The 24,957-nt window shown below is 37.3% G+C and overlaps 1 protein-coding gene across 2 annotated transcripts in view; it reads right to left on the minus strand.

Moving 5' to 3' along the window:
• The window catches only part of LOC150089720 (eukaryotic translation initiation factor 4E-1A-like), a 145,419-nt gene that overhangs the window by 80,448 nt on the left and 40,014 nt on the right, over positions 1-24,957 (minus strand). For both annotated transcript variants that reach the window (XM_090368761.1, XM_090368760.1), the window contains exon 3: positions 14,019-14,082. In XM_090368761.1, the coding sequence (XP_090224887.1) occupies positions 14,019-14,082 (64 nt within the window). The remainder of the gene's footprint in view (positions 1-14,018; positions 14,083-24,957) is intronic.

Consider the following 24,957-nt stretch of genomic DNA (forward strand, 5'->3'; position numbering starts at 1 on the left):
TGGAGTAATATAGGTGGTCAATATTACACATTACACACAATCAAACTGACAAACTGCTACAAAAAATGCATGTTCAATTTAGCTGCATTTTTGTTTGGTTGATTAGTATGTGTTTAGGTAATGATATCAGTAAATTGTGTTTGTAATGTGTATTCAATGATCAGGAACTAAGAAGGTTTTTGCTAGATGAAAAATAATCAAATTCAAACTACTTCTGTGCTGTTTGTGTGTGTGAGAGAGAGAGAGAGATATCCACTATGCTACCTGAAACAGCTCAACTACCATAACAGTTTAAGCTACACTGGTTTTGGAATGCTAAAAGGTAAAAATGGAAACTTTTCATTCACTGTGATATATGTCTAAAGACTGACTACAGTGAGAGTACTGCTTCTCCTATCTAGTTCATAACTACCAACTTTTAACTTTCAAAAACTGAAGGATGGGTAACTGAAAGCAGGAGAAAAATATTTTTTGGCCAAAACAAGCAAACACTTTCAAACATTAATGCAACTAGAATTTCTTTGTCTGTTTGGATTGTTGTTAAATGTCAACTGATTATGACTGCTTCAAGAATGATACTACTGCAGACTTTACCCTCTTCAGAAATGTTGAATCAAAGTTTTGTTTATAACAATGGGCACTGCAATTTGGACTTGGCTGTCAAGAGCATTTCCAAAGCTTCACTAGAAAGAGATCTGAATTTTTCCCCCCTTTTCTTTTTCCCACCCAGATGAACATTCTCTCACATTCAGCATTGCTATGAGGAAATGTTAAAATTCCAAGCATAATTTGATATAATTTTCTATATTTCAGGCTATCTTGTTCACTTGTCAGTTCCTCAACTAAGGACCACTGTACACCAATTCTTTCTTCTTTCATAATAGCTCCTCACTGATCCTGCAAAATAATTCTTTAGCTTTGATGATATTGAGAAGTACTGGAAACTGTTTTATTTTTTTCCCATGAAATCTGTTCAATTCAATTTTTCAATTTCGTTCAAAAATTTGTTCATTAAAAACAGCACTACTAGATAACACTGGTTCTCCAAATATAATTATATTCAAGTTAAAGTTGAATAATATTTAACTTTTACATTTCTGAAAACATTTGGCAACTTGCTATCTATGAATTGTGTTCAGACTTTTGACTTCCATAAGGAAACATGCTTTGGTCTTAAGAATTCACAATAGAAAGCTAACGACCAAACTAATTTATTCATCAAGTCATTCAACAAGTTAAGAGTTGCAGTCCTGTACATTTATTTTCTTTGGAAATAAATCTTTAACAATGTTAGTTTTTACAAACTTTAAGTTTTTATTAATCTTTGTTACTTTTGAAATTTAGTAATGGTTGTATTGTATGCATTGCACTGGAAATGAAAAATATGCAGAATAAAGTTTGCCTTTTTTTTTCAACCTTTTTTTTTTTTTTTTTTTTTTTTTTTTATTAAATAGCTACTTGAACAATTACAGAAAACTATTTCTCAGGTATTTATTACAGCTATATCCATTAAAGAAAATAAGAAACGAATTTTGAATTTTTTAAAAAATATATTTATATTTTTAACATAGTTGTACTATTTTTCTGAGAAAAGGGTGGTGGGTGGAAACAGGAAACCACGTTAATAGAGTGAGATGAAGATGGGACTAAATAGATAAAAAAGATGAATTCTTTGTAAACTCAGAGAGTTTACAGCTATGCTAGTTTTAATTTTGCAATTACCCATTTATACAGCATATTATTATTACACAGCATGTTATTATTACATCTTTTTCAAGGTCTTATTTGTCTCTCTCCAAATAACATAGGCAAATACAAAAATATCTGGATCCTTTCAATCTTGCAGCTTCCTTCTGATGCAAATTAACACAGGTAGCCTTAAAGGTATACTTTAGAGTGAAATAATAAAGCCTCTAGTGTAGGAAATACTATGCGGTAGATAATCCTTATCACTAAGTACAATACCACCACCACCATTGCACTTAAAGAACTTGAGGCAGCCAAATCCACTTTTTTTCATGGCAATATCATGTGGTTGTGCCTTTTGAGGCAATGATAGGCAGAGCTTAAAACAATTTTATAGACTTAATGTTAGTATGCCAGACTGAACCTACTGATGTGCCATACTCTCCGAATTAACTAGTAATAATTTAACTGCTACTAATCTATCAACTCTGAGTTGATGGAATCTCAAGTGACACAGAGGGGACATTGCCTAAGAGCCATGTATTTTCAAGGAGTAAGGGTATGTTTCACCACATGTTTAGCATACATAGATAAAATTATCACACCATACTTCATATACCTCAATCATCATATGTTCTCTACAACAGCATTCTGCAACCTTTTTCTCTTCGCAGCACACCTTAAGTTATCCATGACACAACACGGCACAGCAAAAAGTTAATCCCCCAAAAAAGCAGTTTTCAGCAATGTTAATATAAATATACTATAAGTCACAAGAGAATCAATTATTGTTCCAACAATCCTACAGAAATTGGCTCATGCATATATTAACATTTTATGAACCCTAAATCACTGTACAAAAGCAAAGCAAAGAAAAAAAAATCTATTAGTATTAAACCAAATAACTATGCATACCTTCAATGTGATACTTGTGCCTGCTTTGATGAACACAGATGGCTGATGCATAGCGTAATCGTTGACAATGCGCACCTCATGTCTTCATCAATGGATCTGAGTCTCTCCCTCTTTGATGTTTTAATTTCAGTCAAGGTCGAAAAGCCCAATTCACACAAATATGTAGTCAAAAATTTTAATAACACATTAATTGCCATCTCGGAGCTACCTGGGTATTCTTTTCTTATTGACAACCAAAATGTGTCCAACTGCACTTTGCAATGTTTTAATCGCAATGTTCTGTTCACCTTCAGATCTGTTAGTTCCTTTTGTACATTCATTGGAAGAGATTTTGCATCGGCAACAAATGGATCAAGAATCTAGTTGAAATCTTCAGTGCTGTCTCCAAAATAATACTTGAACTTCTGCTGCAAGTTATCTAAATGTTCTTTAATGAAGTCCATCACCACTTTATTACCAGCAGCAACTTTATTGGTAATAAAGTGGTGATGGGCTTCATTAAAGAACATACAGTTGGGAACATCAATACAGCCATACAGTTGGGAACATCTCAAATGACCCATTTACAACAGATTGTATCCACAAATCCAGCTTATTCTGAAAGCCTTGAATCTTATTGATATTCGTAAAAAGATTTTCATCCTTTCCTTGCATTTTTCGGTTCAACTCATTCAAGTAAATGAAAATATCAGAAAGATATGCCAACTTAATCACCCATTCATCATCTGCAAATAACTCTGCATACTCATGTCCCTCAACTGTTAAAAATGTCTGTACCTCCTTCTTAAGTTCAAATAGGCAAGTTAACACTTTACCACGTGACAACCACCACACATCTGTATGTAGCAGGAGTGTGGTGTGTTCGGATCCCATTTCCTGACACAAAACGGAAAAAAGCTAGGATGTGAGGGTCCACAATTTGATGAAGTTAACAACTTTTATTACGTCATCCATCACAACTTTCAGAGCAGACAGCAAAGACTTGGCAACAATGGCTTCACAGTGAATAAAACAATGGTCGCATCGTATGTTAGGATTCACTTCACACACTTTCACAACAAAGCCTTTAAACTCGACTTGTCATGGAAGCAGCTCCATATGTGCAAACATTGACACAATCCTTCCAATTTAATTAATTTTGGAGTATATATTCATTAGTAACAGGAAATATTTCTTCACTGGTGGCTTGTTTGGGTAGTACTTTGCAACAAAAGAAATTTGTTGCAATTACATCTCCATTGATGAACCAAATGTTGGGAAGAAGTTGAACATGACTGCTAACATCTGTGGACTCGATCTGAAGTGAGAACTTCTGACTGTTGTTGATTTTCTCCCTCATAATGTCTTCCATGTCACTGACTTGGTGACTAATTGTGTCAGCTGAGAGTGGAATTTTTGAAATTTCATTGGCAGCTTCTGGGCCCAGGACTATTTTCATCTTCTCCTTACAAGCTGGCATTAACAAAGTTTTGGCTATTTTGTGTGGCTACTTTATAGCTAGTTTGCTGTACTTTTCCGAAACATGTACCGACAAAGTCACGAACATTACCTGTTTTTTGTTTTGTTGCAACAACCATCAAAAATAATTGATACCTCAGCACTGCTACGGGAACCATAACAGCACTGCTGAGTTTTTCTTCGCACATGAGACACTTCGGGATTGGGCATGTTTTATCACCACACCAGAAAAAACCAAAAGACAAATAATTATCATTATACTGTCTGCACACTAATTTTTGTTTCTTTTTTTTCGGGCTCATCACTTTCAGTACTTGCACTCGTAGACAAAATACTCCTTACGAGGAACTTGTCTGTTGTTAAAAAAAATAAAATAGTAAAATCAACAATGTTTTGGCTCACGCTCAGTTTTCTGACTATTTCAGGGCACGGCTGTGAGAAAACTGAAAGTAACAGACATGGGACCAATACTCTTCGAACAGAGGAAGGGGCACATTATCACTTTAAAATAGTCTTATAACAAAGGGTGGGTGCATCGGCACAGGAACAAAGTAATAAAGGTGAAGTAGCACGGTCAAATGGACAAATATCAAAACAAGCCAATAAAATATGGGGGATGTTTTGCTAATCCTTACACTTTTAAGGAACATCACGTATGTATCTAACTTTAACAGGTGATCTTATTTCAGTCAGCACAGTGACAAAACAAGAAATATTGGAAGGACTTTGGTTTGATTTTTTGTGGCACAAAAACATTGAAAGGGCAAACACACAAATAACTTTAGAAAGCAAGTGTTGGATACTCAGTCGAAAATAATTTACTGTCCCACGTACAGCATCGTGTTTCAGTAAAAATGCCGTATTGTGAAATATAACAATGAGCAGCATTACAAACATAAAAACTATAATCAGGAGTAAATAATGTACAGTTAATTTCTTGCAATAGGTAAAAGTTCTCAGTTGTCAATTTCTAATCATAATACGTATACAGCTTCAGCAAAGTTAGTGGTACATCTATCATTTTGTGACGGACACCGGTTAGGGAAAGCTGCTCTACAACGTGGTATGGCTGTAATATCCAAACTCAATAACAAATGAATAACAAAACTAATATCAATAGAATACCTAACTGAAAAACAAATGAAACCTCATGAAACTTTTCCTAACTCTTTTTCACAAATTTTAATTCTGACTTCAACATAACCACTTAGCTAATCTTTTCTAATTATGATTTTTCTTTGATTTATGATTTTTTCTCATTTAGCATTAGTTGAGGCATATGATGCAAGAAAGTAAGCTTATACAGCATCAGCCAAAAACACTCTACGCATTTCACCCATCCGGTCACTCCAAATGTTTGTCTACTTCAGCCTTAAATTTATTTAAGCTATCAACTTCCACAACAGATGGAAGTCTGTTCCAGCAATCAACTACCTCCTGACTTAATGCAAACTTCCACACATCTGTTCTACAACTGTCTTTCCTCAATTTGAATCTATGCCCCCCTCAGGTTATTAATCTAAGCAAGTGGAAGTATCCCATCAGCATTGAGCCTGCTCAAACCATTCAAGGCCTTATACAGCTTGATCAGGTCACCTCGCTGGTGCCTAGTCTACAGATGCTGCAACTTGCAGAACTTAAACCTTTCTTCGTAAGTGCACTCCTTTGTTCCTCTCACCAATCATTTTGCCCTTCTCTGTACTTGTTCTAGCAACTCTACATCCTACCTAAAATGAAGCCTGCAGACCTATATACAGCACTCAAGGTATGGCCTGACCATTGCATTATACAAAGGGATAATCACCTCCTTATCTCTGCTAGCAAAATTCCTATATATCATTGACAAAACTGCATGACCTGCTCTGGCAGCCCATCTGCACTGCTCAGAGAACTTCATATCTGACTGCACAATTACTCCCAGATCTTTTTCATTCTCCATCTCCCTGAGTGTAGTACCACACAGTTGGTATATTTCTCTTGGGTTACTGCTACCCATATGGAGTACTTTGCATTTGTCAATGTTAAACTTCAGTTGCCACTTCTCAGCCCATCTGCCTAACTTTTCTAGATCCTGTTGTAGTAGCATACTGTCTTTACTGTCATTAACAGCCCTGCCAACTTTTGTATCATCTGCAAACTTGGACATTAAGCCTAATATATCTTCATTGATATATACACAAAACAACAATGGGCCCAGCACCTAACCCTGGGGGATTCCGCTAATAACATTAGTCCACGTAGAGCAGTGTCCATTTATTACCACTTTTACGTTGCTACCATTCTGGACTTAAATTTTTGTCAGTGCTGGGGGCATTGACAATTCTACTGAACACCAATGCATTTAATGATTTTATAGGCAAATTGAAGTGGTATTTTGTTATTTGCAGCATTAATAATGGCATTAGAATACATATTGATGGTTATTTTTGTCAAACTTGGGACTTGAAAAAGTCATCTAAGAGGGGAATGCTGGAAATTTGGAATGAAAGCCAATAGGAGAACAAAAGACAACACGAATACTTTCATATATATTTTTATTTATTTTTCATACATATCATAACATCACTCAATGCTATGGTGTTATCGGCTGTGACATTCAAGCACTAATCATACATCATCTGTCATGCCTATGTGTCGATCAATATATCGTTATCGGCTTCTGTTCCAGATCAACAGCACGCATTGCCTGTTTACCAAGCATGCAGCACGAAGGGGTGGTAGCAGCAAAGCAGTATGTCGGGTAAGTTTTCCACATTTTGCTGTGGTTCTCGCATTGGCTTCTTTACCTTCACCCCATGTTGTATTCAGTTCTTGTTTGTACACCTTATTAATCCATAATGTGTTTCTAATCCTCTTATTTTTTCAGATTAAATTTTATTAAGGTTTAATTCATGTCACCTTTATGGCACCAAATATTGCACGGAAGTATTTTAGGATAAATCCAAAGGAAAAAACTGTTTGCATATGTAATATGTAATTTATGTGATACCACCATATCAAGGGGTGGTAAAACAGTCAAAATGTTTACAAGTAAAATTATGATGAATCATCTTAAAAAGTTGCATCCAGAAGAAATGTCAAAAGAAACAGAAGCATTAGCTAAGTTGAAAAAGGACACATGCTGAATGTTCAGGAAGTAGCAGCACCATTGAACTTTCTGCTAAAGTGCAAACTACTAGAGAAGCAGTATTACAAAGAAGCTTTGGGATATTAATGACCACAAGATCAAACACATCCATTATTTAGACTATAAAGCGTTTAGGGCATAAGCCTCAAGCTATGGAAAAGTCTAGACTATGTATAAGTATAGTGCAAAAGCATCAATAATACATAGCCAAATCTGAATGAACAGAATATTAGCAAAGCAACATCGTTTTAAGTTATAGCTCATATTGTGAATACCTTCACAACGAGTTGCCATGATATTGCACTACTTCGAATAAGTAATGCTTCATCTGAGGAGAAGACTAAAGTTATTTATTCTCGGATGAATACCACCACCACCCAGACAGCACCGTTTCAGGGCTATTTGGCCCTTCTTCGGTGGGTGGGTAGGTACCCGAGTGAGGCAATGATGGCAAAACAGTCATGAAGTATAACTCCACAATATGAGAGATGCCTGATGGTGTATGATGTATTTAGATTATAAAGCATTTAGGGCATAAGCCTCAAGCTATGGAAAAGTCTAGACTATGTATAAGTATAGTGCAAAAGCATCAATAATACATAGCCAAATCTGAATGAACAGAATATTAGCAAAGCAACATCGTTTTAAGTTATAGCTCATATTGTGAATACCTTCACAACGATTTGGCTATGTATTATTGATGCTTTCGCACTATACTTACACACAGTCTAGACTTTTCCATAACTTGAGGCTTACGCCCTAAACGCTTTATAGTCTAAATACATCATACACCATCAGGCATCTCTCATATTATGGAGTTATACTTCATAACTGTTTTGCCATCATTGCATCACTCGGGTACCTCGTCAATTCCTCGTAAATACAAAGAGTACAAGGAAAGTTTTGCAATACAGCTTTGTTTATTTAATTTTTTCAAAGTAATTTCCTCTACATTCAATACACCTCTCCATCCTCAGAAACCAATCTTTAAACCAATTCTGCCAAGTTTCACTAGGGAGTAAAGCACACTCTTTGTCCCAAGCCCGTAGAAGGTCCTCATCACTGGAAAACCGCCTCCCTTTTAGCTTCATTTTCACATGCGGGAACAGTGCAAAGTCGCAGGGAGCAAGGTCTGGACTGTAGGGAGGGTGCTCGAGAAGTTTCAGTGCTGTCGTGGTCAAATATTCGGTGCAGGCTTTGGCGCGGTGAGCTGGAGCATTATCGTGATGGAGGTACCAGGTGTCCATTCTTGACTTTGGCCGCAGGTTCTTCATAGATCCAATGACTTTAGGCAGGCATTGTTCAGTATACCACTTAGCTGTGACTGTCTTCTGCGTGTCCAAAACGACACGTTCCACAATTCCACTCGATTTGAAAAATACAGCTATCATTTTCTTCTTTACAGATCGGGATTTTCTGACAATTACAGGTGTGTCGTCATCACCAAAGACCCAAACTTTGTTTTGAGCCTTGGTCGGCAGATCGTAATAGTACAGCCAAGTCTCGTCACCTGTCACGATGTTGTTCACATACCGAGATTGTCCCTTATCAAACTTTTTTAACATCTCCCGGCACCAAGTCACACGTCGTGTCATCTGCTCTTCAGTCAGTTGATGCGGCACCCAGAGAGAACAAAGTTTCTTCACATGCAAATGATCTTGCAGAATCGAACAAATTGCTGGTGCATTTAGGCCCAAAGTATCCTCTACACTCGCCTGTTTTCGTCAAGCATTTTCCTCACAGCAGTAACGTTTTCCTCCGTAACTGACGTTCGTGGCCTTCCCGGCCTCTCAGAATCCTCCAGAGTGAAATTTCCCCTTTGGAATTCTCTATACCACCTGAATATCGTTGTACGATGTGGACAATCATCATCTAGTGCAAGAGTCATTTCTTCTAAGCACTGGCCTATGGTTAAACCACGCACGAAATTATACCGCAAAACTGTCCTTATCTCATTTCGTGACCACGATGCCATCGCAAGCACTTTACACTCTCACTACTAATGAATAACTGAGCCCATCGACTTGGCGCGGCGGCTACTATGCACGTATGAACATGTCTCAACATGCAGCAACAAGCAGCTTCCTTGATTCGTTGTTGCGTCATATTGCAAAACCTTCCTAGTACCCTTTGTATCTTGATCCTGAAAGGTCTACTGAAGCTCAAACTTGTTCTTAAGTTCCAGTACATACTGCTTTTTCTCCTCTTCTGTCATTTAAAGACCTTCGTATTTCAAGTCAGTTTTTCCCTTTCTTTTTTTACATCTATATCAAGTGTGCATCTTACTATTCTGGGATCACTTCCAACATTTACGTTGTTCAGGACTGTAACATCACTCATAATATATATTCTGTTAGTGAGGATGAAGTCTATTTCATTAGTTGCTAATCCATTTGGGCTCTTCCATGTCCACTTTCTGTTCACACTTTTTTTGAAAAAAAAAAGAGTTCATTACTGACATTCCTTGAGATTCTGCAGATTCCACAAGTCTTTCAACTGTTTCATTTCTTTCACCAATTCCAAAATTTCCTATAGTTTTCCTTTCTGTGCTATTTTGTCTCTTTCCAACCTTGCCTTGGCATTGCAGTCCCCCCATAGTAATGGTGTAGTGAGTTTTCTGTTCATCTAGAAGTCTCTCAATTTCGGTGTACATTTCTTCAACCTCTTCATCATCATGGCTTGATGTTGGTGCATAAATCATTATAACCTTTAGTTTGTACCTCTTAGAAATCCTGAGAAGCAGTCTTGACACCCTTGGTGTCAAGACTGCTTCAACAATTCCAAAATGTTGTTTTTTATATCTTTATGGACCAGAAAGCCAACTCCACCTTCACTCTTTTCACTGTTTCCATTGGGATACAGCAGATTTCCACTTGATAAACTCAAGTGATTTATTTCTTCTTCTTTCAGTCAAACCGATGATATTCCAATTCACATTTTCTAATTCCTTTTCCAGCTCTAATATCCTATCTTCACTGATGAGCGATCTCATGCTGTAACAGGCCAAGTTCATGCATGGCAGCCTGGTCGTACCCAGGGATTCCTTAGCACCCTCTGCTTCCACTCTGATCCTCTCGCTGCTGTAAGGGGAGTGGAAACCGCTGAGGATTGAGGGCCATTTGTTTTGCTGTGTTGTCATGTGCTGGAGGGTTTAGTCTTTTCCTCCTCATGCTGACCATCTTGAAGAGAACCACTCTACATGTTCATTGCCACCAAAGTGATGTAACAGGGCTTACCACCGAGAAGGTGTTCATGAGTGGATTTTAAGGAGGCAGGCCAACAGGACTTCTCCTAAATCTTCTAAAATTAGAAAGATATTGGATCCATCAGTGTTTTAGATTGTGTGTCTGATAACACACAGAATGTCTGTCCCCTCTATTAGTAGTAGTACTGGCAAATGATGAAAGGAAGCAATCTTATACAGCATCATAAAAAAAAAAAAAAACACACCACCTCATTTGCCACCAAAGTGATGTAACAGGGCTTACCACCGAGAAGGTGTTCATGAGTGGATTTTAAGGAGGCAGGCCAACAGGACTTCTCCTAAATCTTCTAAAATTAGAAAGATATTGGATCCATCAGTGTTTTAGATTGTGTGTCTGATAACACACAGAATGTCTGTCCCCTCTATTAGTAGTAGTACTGGCAAATGATGAAAGGAAGCAATCTTATACAGCATCATAAAAAAAAAAAAAACACACCACCTCATTTGCCTATCCCATCTTATAATATGTACAATTCTTTCTTAAATTCTACAACACTAGCTGACAGCTTGTTCCAACAGTCAATAATTCTCTGGCTGAAAGCAAATTTTCAATTTAAGTTTATGTTTCCTTGTGTGCACTATCTAAGAAAGTCAGAATACCGTCTGTAAGGTTACTCAACCCATTGAAAGTCTTAAATACGTCAAACAAGTGTCTAATTTACAATCGGTGCAATTTGCAATAAAGTGGTAAGAATATCCCTTTGTGTGCTTGACTAATCTGGATGCTCTTCTTTGCAGCAATTCCATGAGATCCACATTTTTCTTAAAATGAGGCTTCCAGACCTGTATGCAGTACTAAAGATGTGGCCTAAATGTTATCTTATATAAATGAGATATATCACCTCCTTTCCCTGCTACCAAAATTCTCATATATCATTGACAGAACCACATGAGATGACAGTTTGTTTATTGAGAGGCTGCTAGTCTAGCAGCTTCTCAATGCTGCTCACAGAAATTCATGTTTGACTGTAAAATTACTCCTAGGTCTTTCATTCTACACCACATTGAATTTGATAACACCTAAATGGTATGTTATTCTGGGAATACTGTCCATATGCAGTACCTTGAATTTACCGATGCTAAACTTCAATCACCCCTTCTCAGCCCAGCAGCCTACTCTATCTAGGTCTTGCTGCAGAAGTATTCCTTCATTCCTGTCATTAACCACCCTGCCAACCTCTATCATTTACAAACCTGAACAGTAAGATTGATACGACTTCATCAACATCGTTAATAATGTTTTACAATCCACATTGTGGATTGTAAAACATTATGCAAAAAATTAATTGCAATTGGTATTAATTAATTTTTATGATAACATCCCTCAGCCTTCTACATGTCTGTAGAAGTCTACATATCTGTAGAAGCATCGTGTCAGTTTAAGTGCACAGGCCAATTTGTACCTTGTGTGGATTGAAATAACTCATATAAGATACAAATTGGTCCATGAGATCAGTTAACTATGGTCTTGAATGAAGAGGACTAGAAATTTCTCCAGTTATTGATAGAGTCAAATCCAGACTTCTCCAAATGAGTGACAGACAAGTGGCAAAATAAACTTTAATGGAAGGCTGGTACGCTACTGGGAATTCACAACATATATTCAATTTAATTTAAATTAACCAGGAATTAACCAAAGCTTCTGTTATTAATTGTCCTGAGAATGAATGAATGAATGAACATTAGCTGATCAATATCCATAAGTGATTCAGCTCACACAATGCTCTTCAAGAATCCCCACACAGAAATTGGGTAGCATCATTTCCGGTAAATTTGGAACAATGGGTCCACCACAACCATACATTATACGTATATTATAGTTGCTGAAACAACAGCAACTATAATACACTGGTGTTCAAAGAAAGTGCATCCCCTAGGAATTTCACATTTCTAACCCTTTTTCGCGATGGTATGTTACATTAATGACTAGCATCACAAATAGAAATATAAACAAAAGATATTTATTAATGTTAAGGCAAAGCTAAGTAATATTTGACGGGTGCTCTCAAAATATTCTAAAATGAGCATTTGCAACCATTATAAACAGTTCTGGTAAACACGACATTCCTAACCCTTCCTAATGGCTGAAATGTTATCAGAAGCACTCAATTTGCTTCAGTTTATCATTTTAAATGGAAAACAAAATGAAAAGTTCACCAGGTACAAAGTAATATTTAGTGGAACTGCCTTTGGCCCTAATTAAAACACCAGCACAACGTCGAAGCATTGAAAAGATCAATTTCTGAAGATAACTGATAGTTTGTGGTTCTAAAGACTAATTATGGCTTCCTGAAGTTCACAAAGGATCTTTGGTTTCTTTCTGGCAACTGCAGATTCCACACGATGCCAACAGTTCGCTATAGGATTCAGATCTGAACTGAACCTGGCCAACTAGCAGTTGTAATGGACTGTTCTTCCAACCATTTTTCCACCTGTAACAAATGTAAACACATTACTGTCAAACCTCTAATGCAGAAATGAAGCTAAAGTAACTACAGAAGTGCCTAGTTACACTTTTTGCCCGCTGACAAGGAACAGAGTCGTCCTGAAAGATGCAGTTACTTGGCAGGTTGAAATGGTCTCTAATGGTTGGCAGCAATTTGCCTTCCAATATAGCCAGGTATCCATTGGCATTTACGGAACCTTTTATAAACTGCAGGTGACCTACTCTGCGATACAAAATGCACCCCCATATCATTTAGCTGGTAGGGAATTTCACTGCAGACACTATACAGTCTGGATGGTATTCTTCACAATGTCTACAGTGAATCATTTGTCTCCCATCAGGGCCATGCAGGTTGAATTTCGACTCGTCTGAGAAAATAACTGACTGACTTCAACCAAATTAATCAGGCATTTTTCATTTTTTGTGTAAGGAGGGGCTTCTTCTTAGGACGACAGGCTAAAAGTCTATTTTTGAAGAGGGGTCTTCTGACTATTACTGCACTTGCTACCACACCTGTATGTTCTTCCCATTCTCTTTTCAGTTCAGACGAAGAAGCTTTACGGTTTTTAAGGCATAAGCGCTTCAAAATGCGGTCCTGTTTTGGCGTAGAGACTCATTTGCTTCCAGTTCCTTTTTTTCCTATCAGCAGAACCAGTATTCTTGAGTTTGAAAAGAAATCTACTCACTGTCGACTGATTGCAAGGCACTCTATAAGCAATATGATGAGAAGAACATCCTTCCTCATGTAAAACAACAATAGCACTCTTTCTTCATGGTATCAACTGCACGTAACTCGCCATCCTGACACAAGCAAGGGAATGACTGAAACTCTTGCAGAGTGTGCTTATACAGCTGATGTAATATTATGTCATCACCCACGCGTGTCAATCTTATCTGATGCAATCTGTAAGGAATATTGCCATATACTTATGTTATTTGGACGACAATTACAATTGTAAGGGGTGATGCACTTTCTTTGAACACCAGTGTATATGTAAATAGGTTACTTAATAGTGAATTGTAAAACTGTTATGGACATATGCAAGTGATTTCTAGTCAAGTCCAGATACTTTTAGCAGGGTGGTACATATATTTTTATGCTCAAAAATTTATTTGCTTACCTTAAATAAAGCATAATCACAACCAGCTAGTAATCTACTAGCAACTTCAATATGATTATATAATCTGGAAAAAAAAAAAAAAAAGGGCAGCTTTCATTAGTTGATGCATATAATATAAAACAAATTTTTAAGTTTCCACTTTCCTCAGAAAACTAATCTATCAAATAATACTTGGCTTACATTTGAAGTCAAACCAGTTTTAACTTTAAAATATAGCATATTATAACTCAATAAAATCCACAAAATCATAATTTGATAATCTTTTTTTTTTTAATGAGGCTACGTTTCATGGTGTGAACAAATGCACATAAAAAATGAATAGTTAGCAACTTTTAAATAATTATTATTTTTGCTAAAGCTGTTTAGATAATTTCACATTAATAATTAAATATGTATACTGAAAAAAATAAAAAAGTGCCAATTTCATTATTAGGAGGATATATATAAATAAAATAAATTAAAATGATGATTAAAAAAATAAAAAATAATGCCAGCAGCATGAAGTAAACATATATATATAAATAATATAAATTAAAATGATGATTAAAAAAATAAAAAATAAAAATAATAATAATGCCAGCAGCATGAATTAAACATATATAAAATCTAAATTCAACAAGCTTCATTTAAAGGTAATAAGCATACTGCTTAAATGGCACTATTTAGCTGATATAGGATTCACATCTGCAAGTTATGCATGGTGAAACAGTCCCAACATGAAGGTTGGCAAAAAAATAGGTAGAGAGACAGTGAAGTGACCAGGATCTGTTGTTGCTGTGTAACACTGTCCTTCTAATGCAGTGGAAATGATTAATGGTACAACTAAACTTAAAATTAGAATGTCTATCTTGCTAATGAAAAATGTCTGCATCATAATATTCCCAGAGCAGACAAAAGAAAACTGTCACTATTCCAGCGGTCTTCAATCATTTAAGGCCATTCTAAGTTCTCAGGTTTCCAGATTATTCAAATAAATGTTATCATAAGTTTATTTAATTTTTGTAGCAGAAAAACAATTATTATACCAAATTAATCAGGTACATGACTGCTTCATTTCTCTTGCAACATGTGATGGAAGCATGTACTGTAAGCAACCTATCTTTTCACTCCCTTCTTTTCAGAGAAGATAGAGATTAATTAGTGTGTTGCTGTGAGCAAATCTGACAAAGTTTTAAGCTCTTAAACCAGAACAATTGAAAGGTATCTAGTTTTAAAATTAAAAACTAAATTTTACAAACACATACTACAGGTAGCCCTCAGTTTATAATAGTTTTTTGTGACAATTCACAATAACGATGGTTTTGAAACCAGAGTGCCAAAAATATCAAAAAACTATAAAAAATTTCAAAAAAACATACACAACTATAAATACCAGATACGATGTAAAGAAACAGCACAGTCGATCAGACATGAGAGCTATCCCCATCCCATCTAAGCCAATCAGGGATGAGGTGGCTGGAGATAAGAGGAGAGGAACACTCAGTTCGCTTATCGGTGTACTATTGTTGGGCCACTATTCTAGTGTCAATTTGTTTGTGAGTTCTAATTAAAAATGGTTGATTACATTAATAAAATAAGAGCAACCATGTCCATTAAGAGAAGTGCAGTAAAGCCAAGTGAATGTGAAAATGTCATTAAAAAGTCACATAGATCTATCATGTTGGAAAAAAAGACTGAGGCAATTTGTAGAATGGAAGATGGGCAGACACGTCCTAATGTGTGTAGAAGTACGAAATTGGCTCCATCGATTGTGAGTACCATAATGAAAAATGCAGATGAAATAAAACAGTCAATGCAATATGCTATGACAGGAAGTGTGATGCAAGTGAGTTATAGCAGAAATAAACTTTTAGAAAAAAAATGGAGAAATTGTCATTGTAGGTGGATGACAAACAAAAAACATTCCATTCAATCAAGCTGCTATTACTGATAAGGGAAAGTAAATTTTTGAAGGTCTTAAGAAAAAAGAGGGTGGTGACAAGACTTTTTTTTTTTTAGGTAGCAAGGGATGATTTATGCAATTTAAATCTCAAAATAAGTGCCACTGTATAAAATTGGGTGGTGAGGTGACAAGTGCAGGTGCTGAGGCAGCTGCAGCATTTCCTGCAGAGTTTCAAGCCATTGTACAGGACGGTAATTATCCTCCTGACCTCATTTTTAATGTTGACAAGACAGGCTTTATTGGAAGAAATTTCGATCATAAACCTTCATTGCCCACAAAGAGCAGTCTGTACCAGGTTTCAAGGCTGCAAAAGACAGGCTAATGCTTCTGCTGGGTGCAAATGTCTCTGGCACTTTAAAACTAAAACCAACATTGGCATACCATTCAGAGACACCATGTGCCTCGAGAACCTAAACAAAGCCACATTACCAGTCTACTGGAAATGGAACAGAAGGGCTTAGGTGACACAAGAAATCTTCTTGGATTGGTACACAAACTATTTTTGCCCTACTGTGATCTATTTTTGTCAAGAGAATGAGTTACCAGCAAAGGCTGTTCTTCTCTTGGACAATACCAAACATCTTTGGGCATCAATGTTGTTTACATGCCACCAAACACCACTTCAGTTTTGCAACCAAATGACCGGGGGTAATAGCCTATTTAAAGCCTATTACCTCCGCCAAACCTTCATGGAAATGGTGAGTTTTGGACAGGTCAGACAAAACTATTAAGGATTAGTGGTGCTCATTTGACATTTTGAAGGGCATTAATATAACATCAATGCAGCTTGGGAGGAAGTGTCAGTGAACTGTTTGAATGGAGTGTGGTGCAAACGTTCCTAATTTATGCATGACTTCACAGGATTAGAGCCAGTGCAGAACATTGTTGAAGACTTTAGCAGGCTGGCACAAGAGGCAGGATTGGATCAGGTTACAGCTGAAGATTTAACAGAACAGTGGGATAGCCACGGACAGCAGCTTTCCAATGAAGACTTCGAAGAATTGACTAAAGAACTAAGCCAATGGAAAGAGGAAGGGAAAGAAAAAGATGAAGAGCCTCCTCTAGAATCTATGAATACAAGTGATCTACAGCACATCCTTTCAGCCATGGAGACCCTCACTGATGAGCTCTGTGAGATTGACCACGACTGGCAGCAAAGTGCGAAAGTGAAAAGGAGTAATTATCCATTAACTCTTTTTCTGAGATTCTCAAAGAAAGAAAGAAAGAGGAAATCTCAACAGCCAACACAATGATTATTTCAAAAAAAAAAAAGAGATCCTCAACCAGGAACTTCATCTGAGAAGTAAAATTTCTGCATTATGCCACTGTGTCAAAAATAGATCAATGCAGGGGCCTTACACTAGTGCTTGCTTACAAAAACTTTTGGTCTGGACTTTAAACATATCAAAGTAAATGTACAAAATTTTATTTTTTTATTTAATTAAATTTAGTTTGGTTATTTTATATTGTATTACATTTGATTTATATTCATAAAAATACTGTTTTTACTTTCATAGCATTCATTTCAGGGCTTTCAATATAATAATATTATATTACTTATGTCAATTTTGAGAGGGGACTGGAATGTAACTCATTGACTTACATTATATATTTAGGTTCATTTTACACAGATTTTTTTGTGAGACAGTTCCTTCAGGAATGAAACCCCGTCATAAACTGAAGGCTACCTGTACTTTCAAGAGGATAGGGAAAGGTATTAATAAGTAAGTTAATTTTTAAAAAATTAAAATTAATCATGAAGTATGGCAATGTGAAGAAATAATCTTTTTAAATCTCGCACAAGATTGTAAAATTCATTCTGTGTAAGCAGCTGTGGTCTATAGGTGTAAATTTTCTTAATCAAGTTTATATCATCCTCTAGATCACAAATGTCAGATTGGTGATACATGTTCAAGAACAACTAGTGGAGGTGATACTGGTCTTACAGCTGAAGTAATATTGTTAGAGTACACAATGTGCTGCTTGTTCTTTGCATTATAACCTCCAACATTTACAGTAAAAAGTAGGAGTCATTAATATGATTAGCATTAGCATTAGTAGAGGCATTTGATGCAAGAAAGCAAGCTTATGCAGCATCAGCCAAAAAAAAAAAAAAAAAAAAAACCCACTTCCACTTCACCCCTCTGTTCGTTCAAAATACCTGTCCAGCTGAGCCTTAAACTTATTTAGGCTATCAACCTCCACCACAAGGGATGGAAGTCTGTTCCACCAACCAACCACCCGCTGGCTAAAGGCAAATTTCCGCACGTCTATCCTACATCTGTCTTTCCTCAATTTGAATTTATGCCCTCTCAGGTGATTTTTCTGAGCTAGAGGAAGAATCCCATTAGCATTGAGCATGCTTAAACCATTCAAGGCTTTATACACCTCTATCAGATCACCTCGCTGGTGCCTAGTCTCCAGACACTGTAATTTGCAAAACTTAAGCCTTTCTTCGTAAGAGCACCCCTTTGTTCCATTCACTAATCTTGTTGCCCTTCTCTGTACTTGTTCCAGCAGCTCTACATCCTTCTTAAAATGAGGCCTCCAGACCTGTATACAGTACTCTAGGTGTGGCCTGACCATTGCCTTATACAATGGAATAATCAACTCCTTATCCCTGCTGGAAAAATTCCTGTATATCATTGACAATACTCCATGAGCTACTCTTGCAGCCCGTCTGCACTGCTCAGAGAACTTCATATCTGCCTGCACAACCACCCCCAAGTCCCTTTCATTCTCTACCACTGTTAGTGTAGTACCACAGAGTTGATACGTTGCTCTGGGGTTGCTGTTTCCCATGTGTAGTACTTTACATTTGTCAATGTTAAACTTCATTTGCCACCTCTCAGCCCATCTGCTCAACCTTTCCAGATCCTGTTGCAGCAGCATAGTGTCAGTAGGGTCCTTGACAACCCTGCCAACCTTTGTATCGTCTGCAAACTTGGACATTAAGCTTGATATACCATCATCAATATCATTTATAAATACAGAAAACAATAATGGACCCAACACTGAGCCCTGAGGGACTCCACTAATAATATTAGTCCACGATGAGCAGTGTCCATTGATTACCACTCTCTGTCTTCTCCCCCTCAACCACCCCCTTTATCCATAGCAGCAATTTGTGTAGCAGTCTTCCATGTGCAACAGTATCAAAAGCCTTTCTAAGATCCAAGTATATAATATCAAAGTTATTCCCTGCATCCAGTTCTTTTGTGACTGCATCATAGTATCCAATCAAGTTGGTCAGGCAAGACTTCCCCTTAACAAAACCATGCTGTGTCTGAGCTATTACTGAAGTCTTGTCTAAATGATCCTGCAGTGCTTCTTTAACCAGTGCCTCCATTAATTTTCCTGGAACAGAAGTTAAGCTCACAGGTCTATAATTACTTGTGTCAGCCTTTGATCCTCCTTTGTGAATTGGGGTCACATTTGCACATTTCCAGTCTATGGGTACCTCCCCTGAGTCCAAGGAAGCTCTCATAATTATGGCTAAGGGTTTGCTTACTTCCTTTGCTGCCTCCTTTAATATAACTGGATAGATCCCATCCACCCCGGGTGCCTTTCTTGTGTTTATCTTCAACAGTTTCTCCTCCACTTTACTCCCAGTTATTTCAAGATTCTGTAGCTTACTGCTAGAGTTGAATACACCTCTGGCATTCCCCTTGCTGAATAACTCCTCATGTGTGAATGTCGATGCAAAATATTCATTCAGTTTGTTAGCTACCTGAGCAGGATCATCAACAGTTGACCCATCAATATCAAGTGGACCAATCTGATTCATCCCCTTCCTTCTAGAGTTTACATAAGTAAAGAACTCTTTGCTGTTTTTCTTTGCATCCCTTGCCAAGGATTTCTCGTAATCTGCCTTCGCCTGCCTAACCTCCTTTGTAACTTGGTTGCATATCAACTTGTATCTATCATAGGCTTCTGTGTCATGTGTTAATTTGTAAGTATCCCATGCATTTTTCTTCTCTGCCATATGCCTCATTAGTTCATCTGACATCCATTTTGGCCTAAACCTTGAACAATATTTCTTAGTTGGTATCTAAAGCCTAGTAGCTTCCAAGATAAGTTCTTTGAATGCTTCCCATTTTGAATTTGCTGTTGGTAACATCATCAGTTGGTCCCACTGTATAGAATTTAAATACTGTCTCAGTCCATCGTAGTCGCCTTTACGGAAGCAATAACCCTTCCCTTTACCCCTAATGGTAGTTACCTCTTTGAGTAATTCCCACTTCAGCACACTGTGATCACTGCCACCTAGTGGTTCATTTATCTGCAGATTCTTAATGCATGAAGGATCACTGCTGATAATCAAATCAAGAGTATTACTCCCTCTAGTTGCCTCCCGAACATGCTGATGTAGAAAACAATCATCCAATAAATCCACAAAAGCCCTGTTAGTGTGTGAGTAACCAGCCCCCAAATTCCAGTCAATATCTGGGAAATTAAAATCTCCCATTATAAGACTCTCTGATTTACTGGCCCACTCTATTTCCCTGTACAGTTCCTTATTATACTCATCAGAGTCATTAGGCCTATAGCACACTCCTACTCTCAATTTTGATCTCCCAATGTTTATGTCACACCAAACTGACTCAACACTGCACTGTCCAGCGATGTCGACTGGCTTCACTTCCTTGGTTTTTATGTGTTTCTTAACTAATAGCATAACCCCTCCCCCCTTCCTATCCTGTCTATCCTTTCTGTAGACGTTGTACTCCCCAAATTGCAGTTCTGCATCCCTTATATCTGTGTGACACCACGTCTCTGATATCCCAACAATATCTGCCTTTGATGTTTTGAGCAATACCTCAAATTCATCAAATTTATTTACTAAACTCCTAGCACTGGTGTACACGCAAGTATACCTGCACCTGTTTCTCTTCTTAGCTACCCTAACACAACCCATGTGTTTACTTGTACCGCAATGGCTCCCAGCAGTCTCTGAAATACTATGCATCTTGTTTTTCAGGCTTCTGCTCATTCTAATAGAAGCAGTGCAAGAATCTCTTTCACCTCTGCCAGTGGCTACTGTCAATCTATTGGTGTTTGTCTCCCCCCAAGCTAGCAGTTTTCCGACCCACCTAACACTGCCTCGATAGCATCAGCAAATATTCTTGCACCCTTTCTATTTAAGTGTATCCCATCCCTGTAGAAGCAATCTCTCCTGTTAACAAGTACAGTCCAGGCTGAAAAAAATTCTACCCCTTGAGCCTTGCACAATCTTTCCAGGGCCGAATTGATCGACAAGGCTCTCATCATATACTCCCTCCTATCGTGTCTGGGCAGAATTGCAGACACTTTCAAATTCAACCCTAATTCTCGGCTTTTGTTCAACAGTGACCTGTACTTGTTAAGTAATTCTGCCGGTCTCCTACTCTTAATATTATTAGTGCCAACGTGTACAACTATATCACCTTTTGTGCCCTTAAAAGATGATATTCGCTCTACAACGTCATCAACCTTTGCCCCTGGCAGACATACCCTGGTCCTGTTCCACCTATCTTTTTTACAAAGCATGTTCCCCATTTCCCTGACAATAGAGTCACCAACAACTACTAGCTCCTTCGGGACCAGCGCATTCTGCCTTGGGGGTTCCCTCTGTGTCACGCGATACCCAAGTGCAAGCTCTGGCATTGATGTGGGCAGCTGAGAGCTTGATGGGCCCCTCAATTTAGTTTCTTCGAGGGCATCCACCCTGTCCTTCAAGCTCTCATACAGGCCCACAGGAACGCCGAGTTGTTGCCTGATATCGATACACTCCTTGCATCGCGCACACACAAAGACATCCCCCTTGGCCGTATCATGTCCCGTACCCGATTGCTCTGCAAACATCAAGCAAACAGTGCATTGTATAAGGCTGTGAGTCAGAGGACAACTGCCCCCTTCAGTTCTGCTCTGAGCCACAGCACTTCCATTAGCTTGAGCCTTTTGCTTTGCTGCTCTGGTCTGAGTCATGATTCTATTAATTTATTAATTAATTATAATTAATTATGTTATGTTATTAATTATGTTAAATATAATTAATTATATTACGTTTGTAATCTAAGTCGTTATATGTATTTATTTAAACGTACAATTTAACTGCTAACGAAGTTCAACTAACGCTATCTAGTACGGTATATAACTATCGTATCACAAAGGCGGGAAAATTACGAACGGTAGCGGAGTTGAAACACGTGGAAACCCTTACCGATACTTTTATGCAATTACAAGGCCGAGTAAAGAATAAATACACCAAATTAATCAGAAAATCGCAAAATAATGTTATACTACTAAATTTAAATCAAAAGTTTTAGAAAAACAATCATTTCAAATCAATAAATAAGAAAAATCCACTTAGCGGCTTTGAACACGACCGTCTCTAGTAGCCTCGTCAGCAGAAGCTTTCCAAAGTTCCCTCTACACCATGGGAATGAGTAAATGCCATGGCTTTCTTTTTAACACATTTCTACAATCATAAGCACTCCACATATGTAGGACACTTTATGGGGCCCAACTTTTATCTCAATAACCCAATTTAATTACAAAATATTAGTCGTATACAATTTTCACAATTCATGTTATACTCTGCTGTTGTTTTCCCACAATATAGTTAGTGCAAATGTTCAACACAACCATGAGTTGCTATTTTGACAACGTCGACTCGAGAAACGTCTCTCAGAACATAAAAGGGCGATCCGTTTGGCAGATGTAGAACACTCAGCTATCGCCGAGCATTTCTGGACAACCCACCACGACATCGACCCACACAGCGATGTCGTGGTTGTGGACAGGTCCCACCATTACCTGAGGCGTACCTGGTTGGAATCGCTAAATATAAAATGCTCGGACACCGCTTTGAACAGGAACAGTGGTTGTCAAGTTAACCCCATCACAGAGTCAGTAATTCTATACATAGACAAACACTGGTCACGTCACCACCATATGTCACAGCCACAAACATCAACAAACAATTAATCACGTGCCTCACGGCACCATCCTGGCAGTGCATCTCTATTCCAACTGCCATTCAAGTATTTTAATCCGATGAAGGCTGCCACCCAACCGAAAGCTAATTTATTTATTGTAGTTTTATTAATGCTCTGTGTAACAAAATAAAAATAAATTTTCGCATAAATTTTTAAATTAAATTTTTTTATCGCCGGATAAATGAAATGGGTTGCGGAAATTTTTAAATAATTTTTTTTTTTTTTTTGCACATATAGAAGCTATTGTTGTTACTAAACCTGTTGTTAAAATTACTTTTTCAATACTGTACGTGTAGAAATCTTACTACTGGAACTAAGTCTGAGATACAAATGAACCCTACTGCTTCTGCAATTCGCCTTAATTTGCTCACTGACCATGGACACAAAAAGCAGCTGACTGATGCAGCTTCTTAGTATATATTAATACTTCTCAGCACAACTCAGCAACAAGAAGTGCTATTCAATTAATCCCTTTAGCTCTTAATTCGTGATTGCTATGCTACAGCACAAATTCTCAAATTGCCTAAAGGCCAGAGGTGCGAATATGCGGTAGCAATAAATATATATAGCAAGTGTGTTCGCGTGCGCACTTTATTCTGCTTCGTAATTCGGTGCTTTCATACAACTTGGACGTGTTTTTCATTCTTCTGCTACTTTTTCTATTGCACGTTTCATTATTATTATTATCGTTGATTTTAAGAAGAAAAAAATACATATTTTACCATGGGCAACTGGGTAATCAGAACAAAAAGGCCGAGGAGTGACAACAATAATATTGCTACAGGTTCTTCAGAAGCTAATAAGGTAAGAAATATTATATCATATGAAAATTTGGACACTAACGTTATTTCAAGTGAAGTGCAACCTCCAATTTCTGGTAGAGAGCCATCATATTCCAAATCAAAAGGAACGAAAAAGAATAGAAAATATCAAGAGTAATTTATGTTTGTTTGTTTGTTTCGGGATTTATTGGGCGCATCGACAACTATGGCCATAGTGCGCCATACATATGGTAAATAATTTATGAAGTATGGCTTCACATACATTGTTGTTGATGATGAGCAACGTCCTTTGTATGTAATATGCTACTAAAAGCTGGCTAACGAAAGCATGAAACCTGTTAAATTAAAAGGATACTTGCATACGAAACATCCAGAGCTAATAAAAAAAACTGAATCCTTTTTCGAAAGCCATGCCGATGCCATACAAGGTCAGAAATCTTTCATGAAGAAACATACGGTAGTTCCTTGTAAAGCTTTAAGAGCATCGTTAGAAGTTTCGTATTTAATAGGAAAAAATTTGAAATCACACACTATTGCTGAATCCCTTGTTCTCCCTGCTGCAATAAAAACGATTTCAATTATGCATGGAGAAAAGTACATCAACGATTTAAAAACCATTCCTCTGTCCAGAGACACAGTCTCGCGGAGTATTGCAGTTATCGCGGACAACATAAAAATTCAATTTATTAAATCGATTGAGAGAAAGTTCAATTTTTGCAATGCAGTTAGATGAATCCACAGATATTTCAAACCTTGCTCAACTAATTGTATATGTCAGATACTGCTACGAGGGAAATATTTTGGAGAATTTTCTATTTTGCAAAGTTTTGGAAGGAAGACCGACGGGCGAGAATATTTTTGATGTTATAAATATTTTCTTTCAAACAAATAATCTGACGTGGAAGAACTATGTTGCGATTTGTACTGATGGTGCAGCTGCATTAACAGGAGAAAACAAAGGTTTAAAAGGTCAAAGTAAAGGAATTTGCTCCAAATACAGTTTTTAATCATTGCATTATACATAGGGAAGCATTAGTAGCGAAGGAAATGCAAACTGATTTTGTACGAAGTTTTGAAAGATGCAGTAAGTGTGATCAACTTTATTAAAAGTAGAAACTTAAACAGCAGACTTTTCACTATACTTTGTAATGAAATGGGATCCGATTATGAAACGCTTATTTTATATACGAAAGTGAGGTGGTTGTCCAGTGGTAAAGTGCTGTGACGTCTTTTTG

Source organism: Mastigoproctus giganteus, chromosome 2 (genome assembly GCF_048544385.1).
Source record: "Mastigoproctus giganteus isolate SK-2022 chromosome 2, ASM4854438v1, whole genome shotgun sequence".
In the NCBI taxonomy this organism is placed as follows: Eukaryota; Metazoa; Arthropoda; class Arachnida; order Uropygi; family Thelyphonidae; genus Mastigoproctus; species Mastigoproctus giganteus.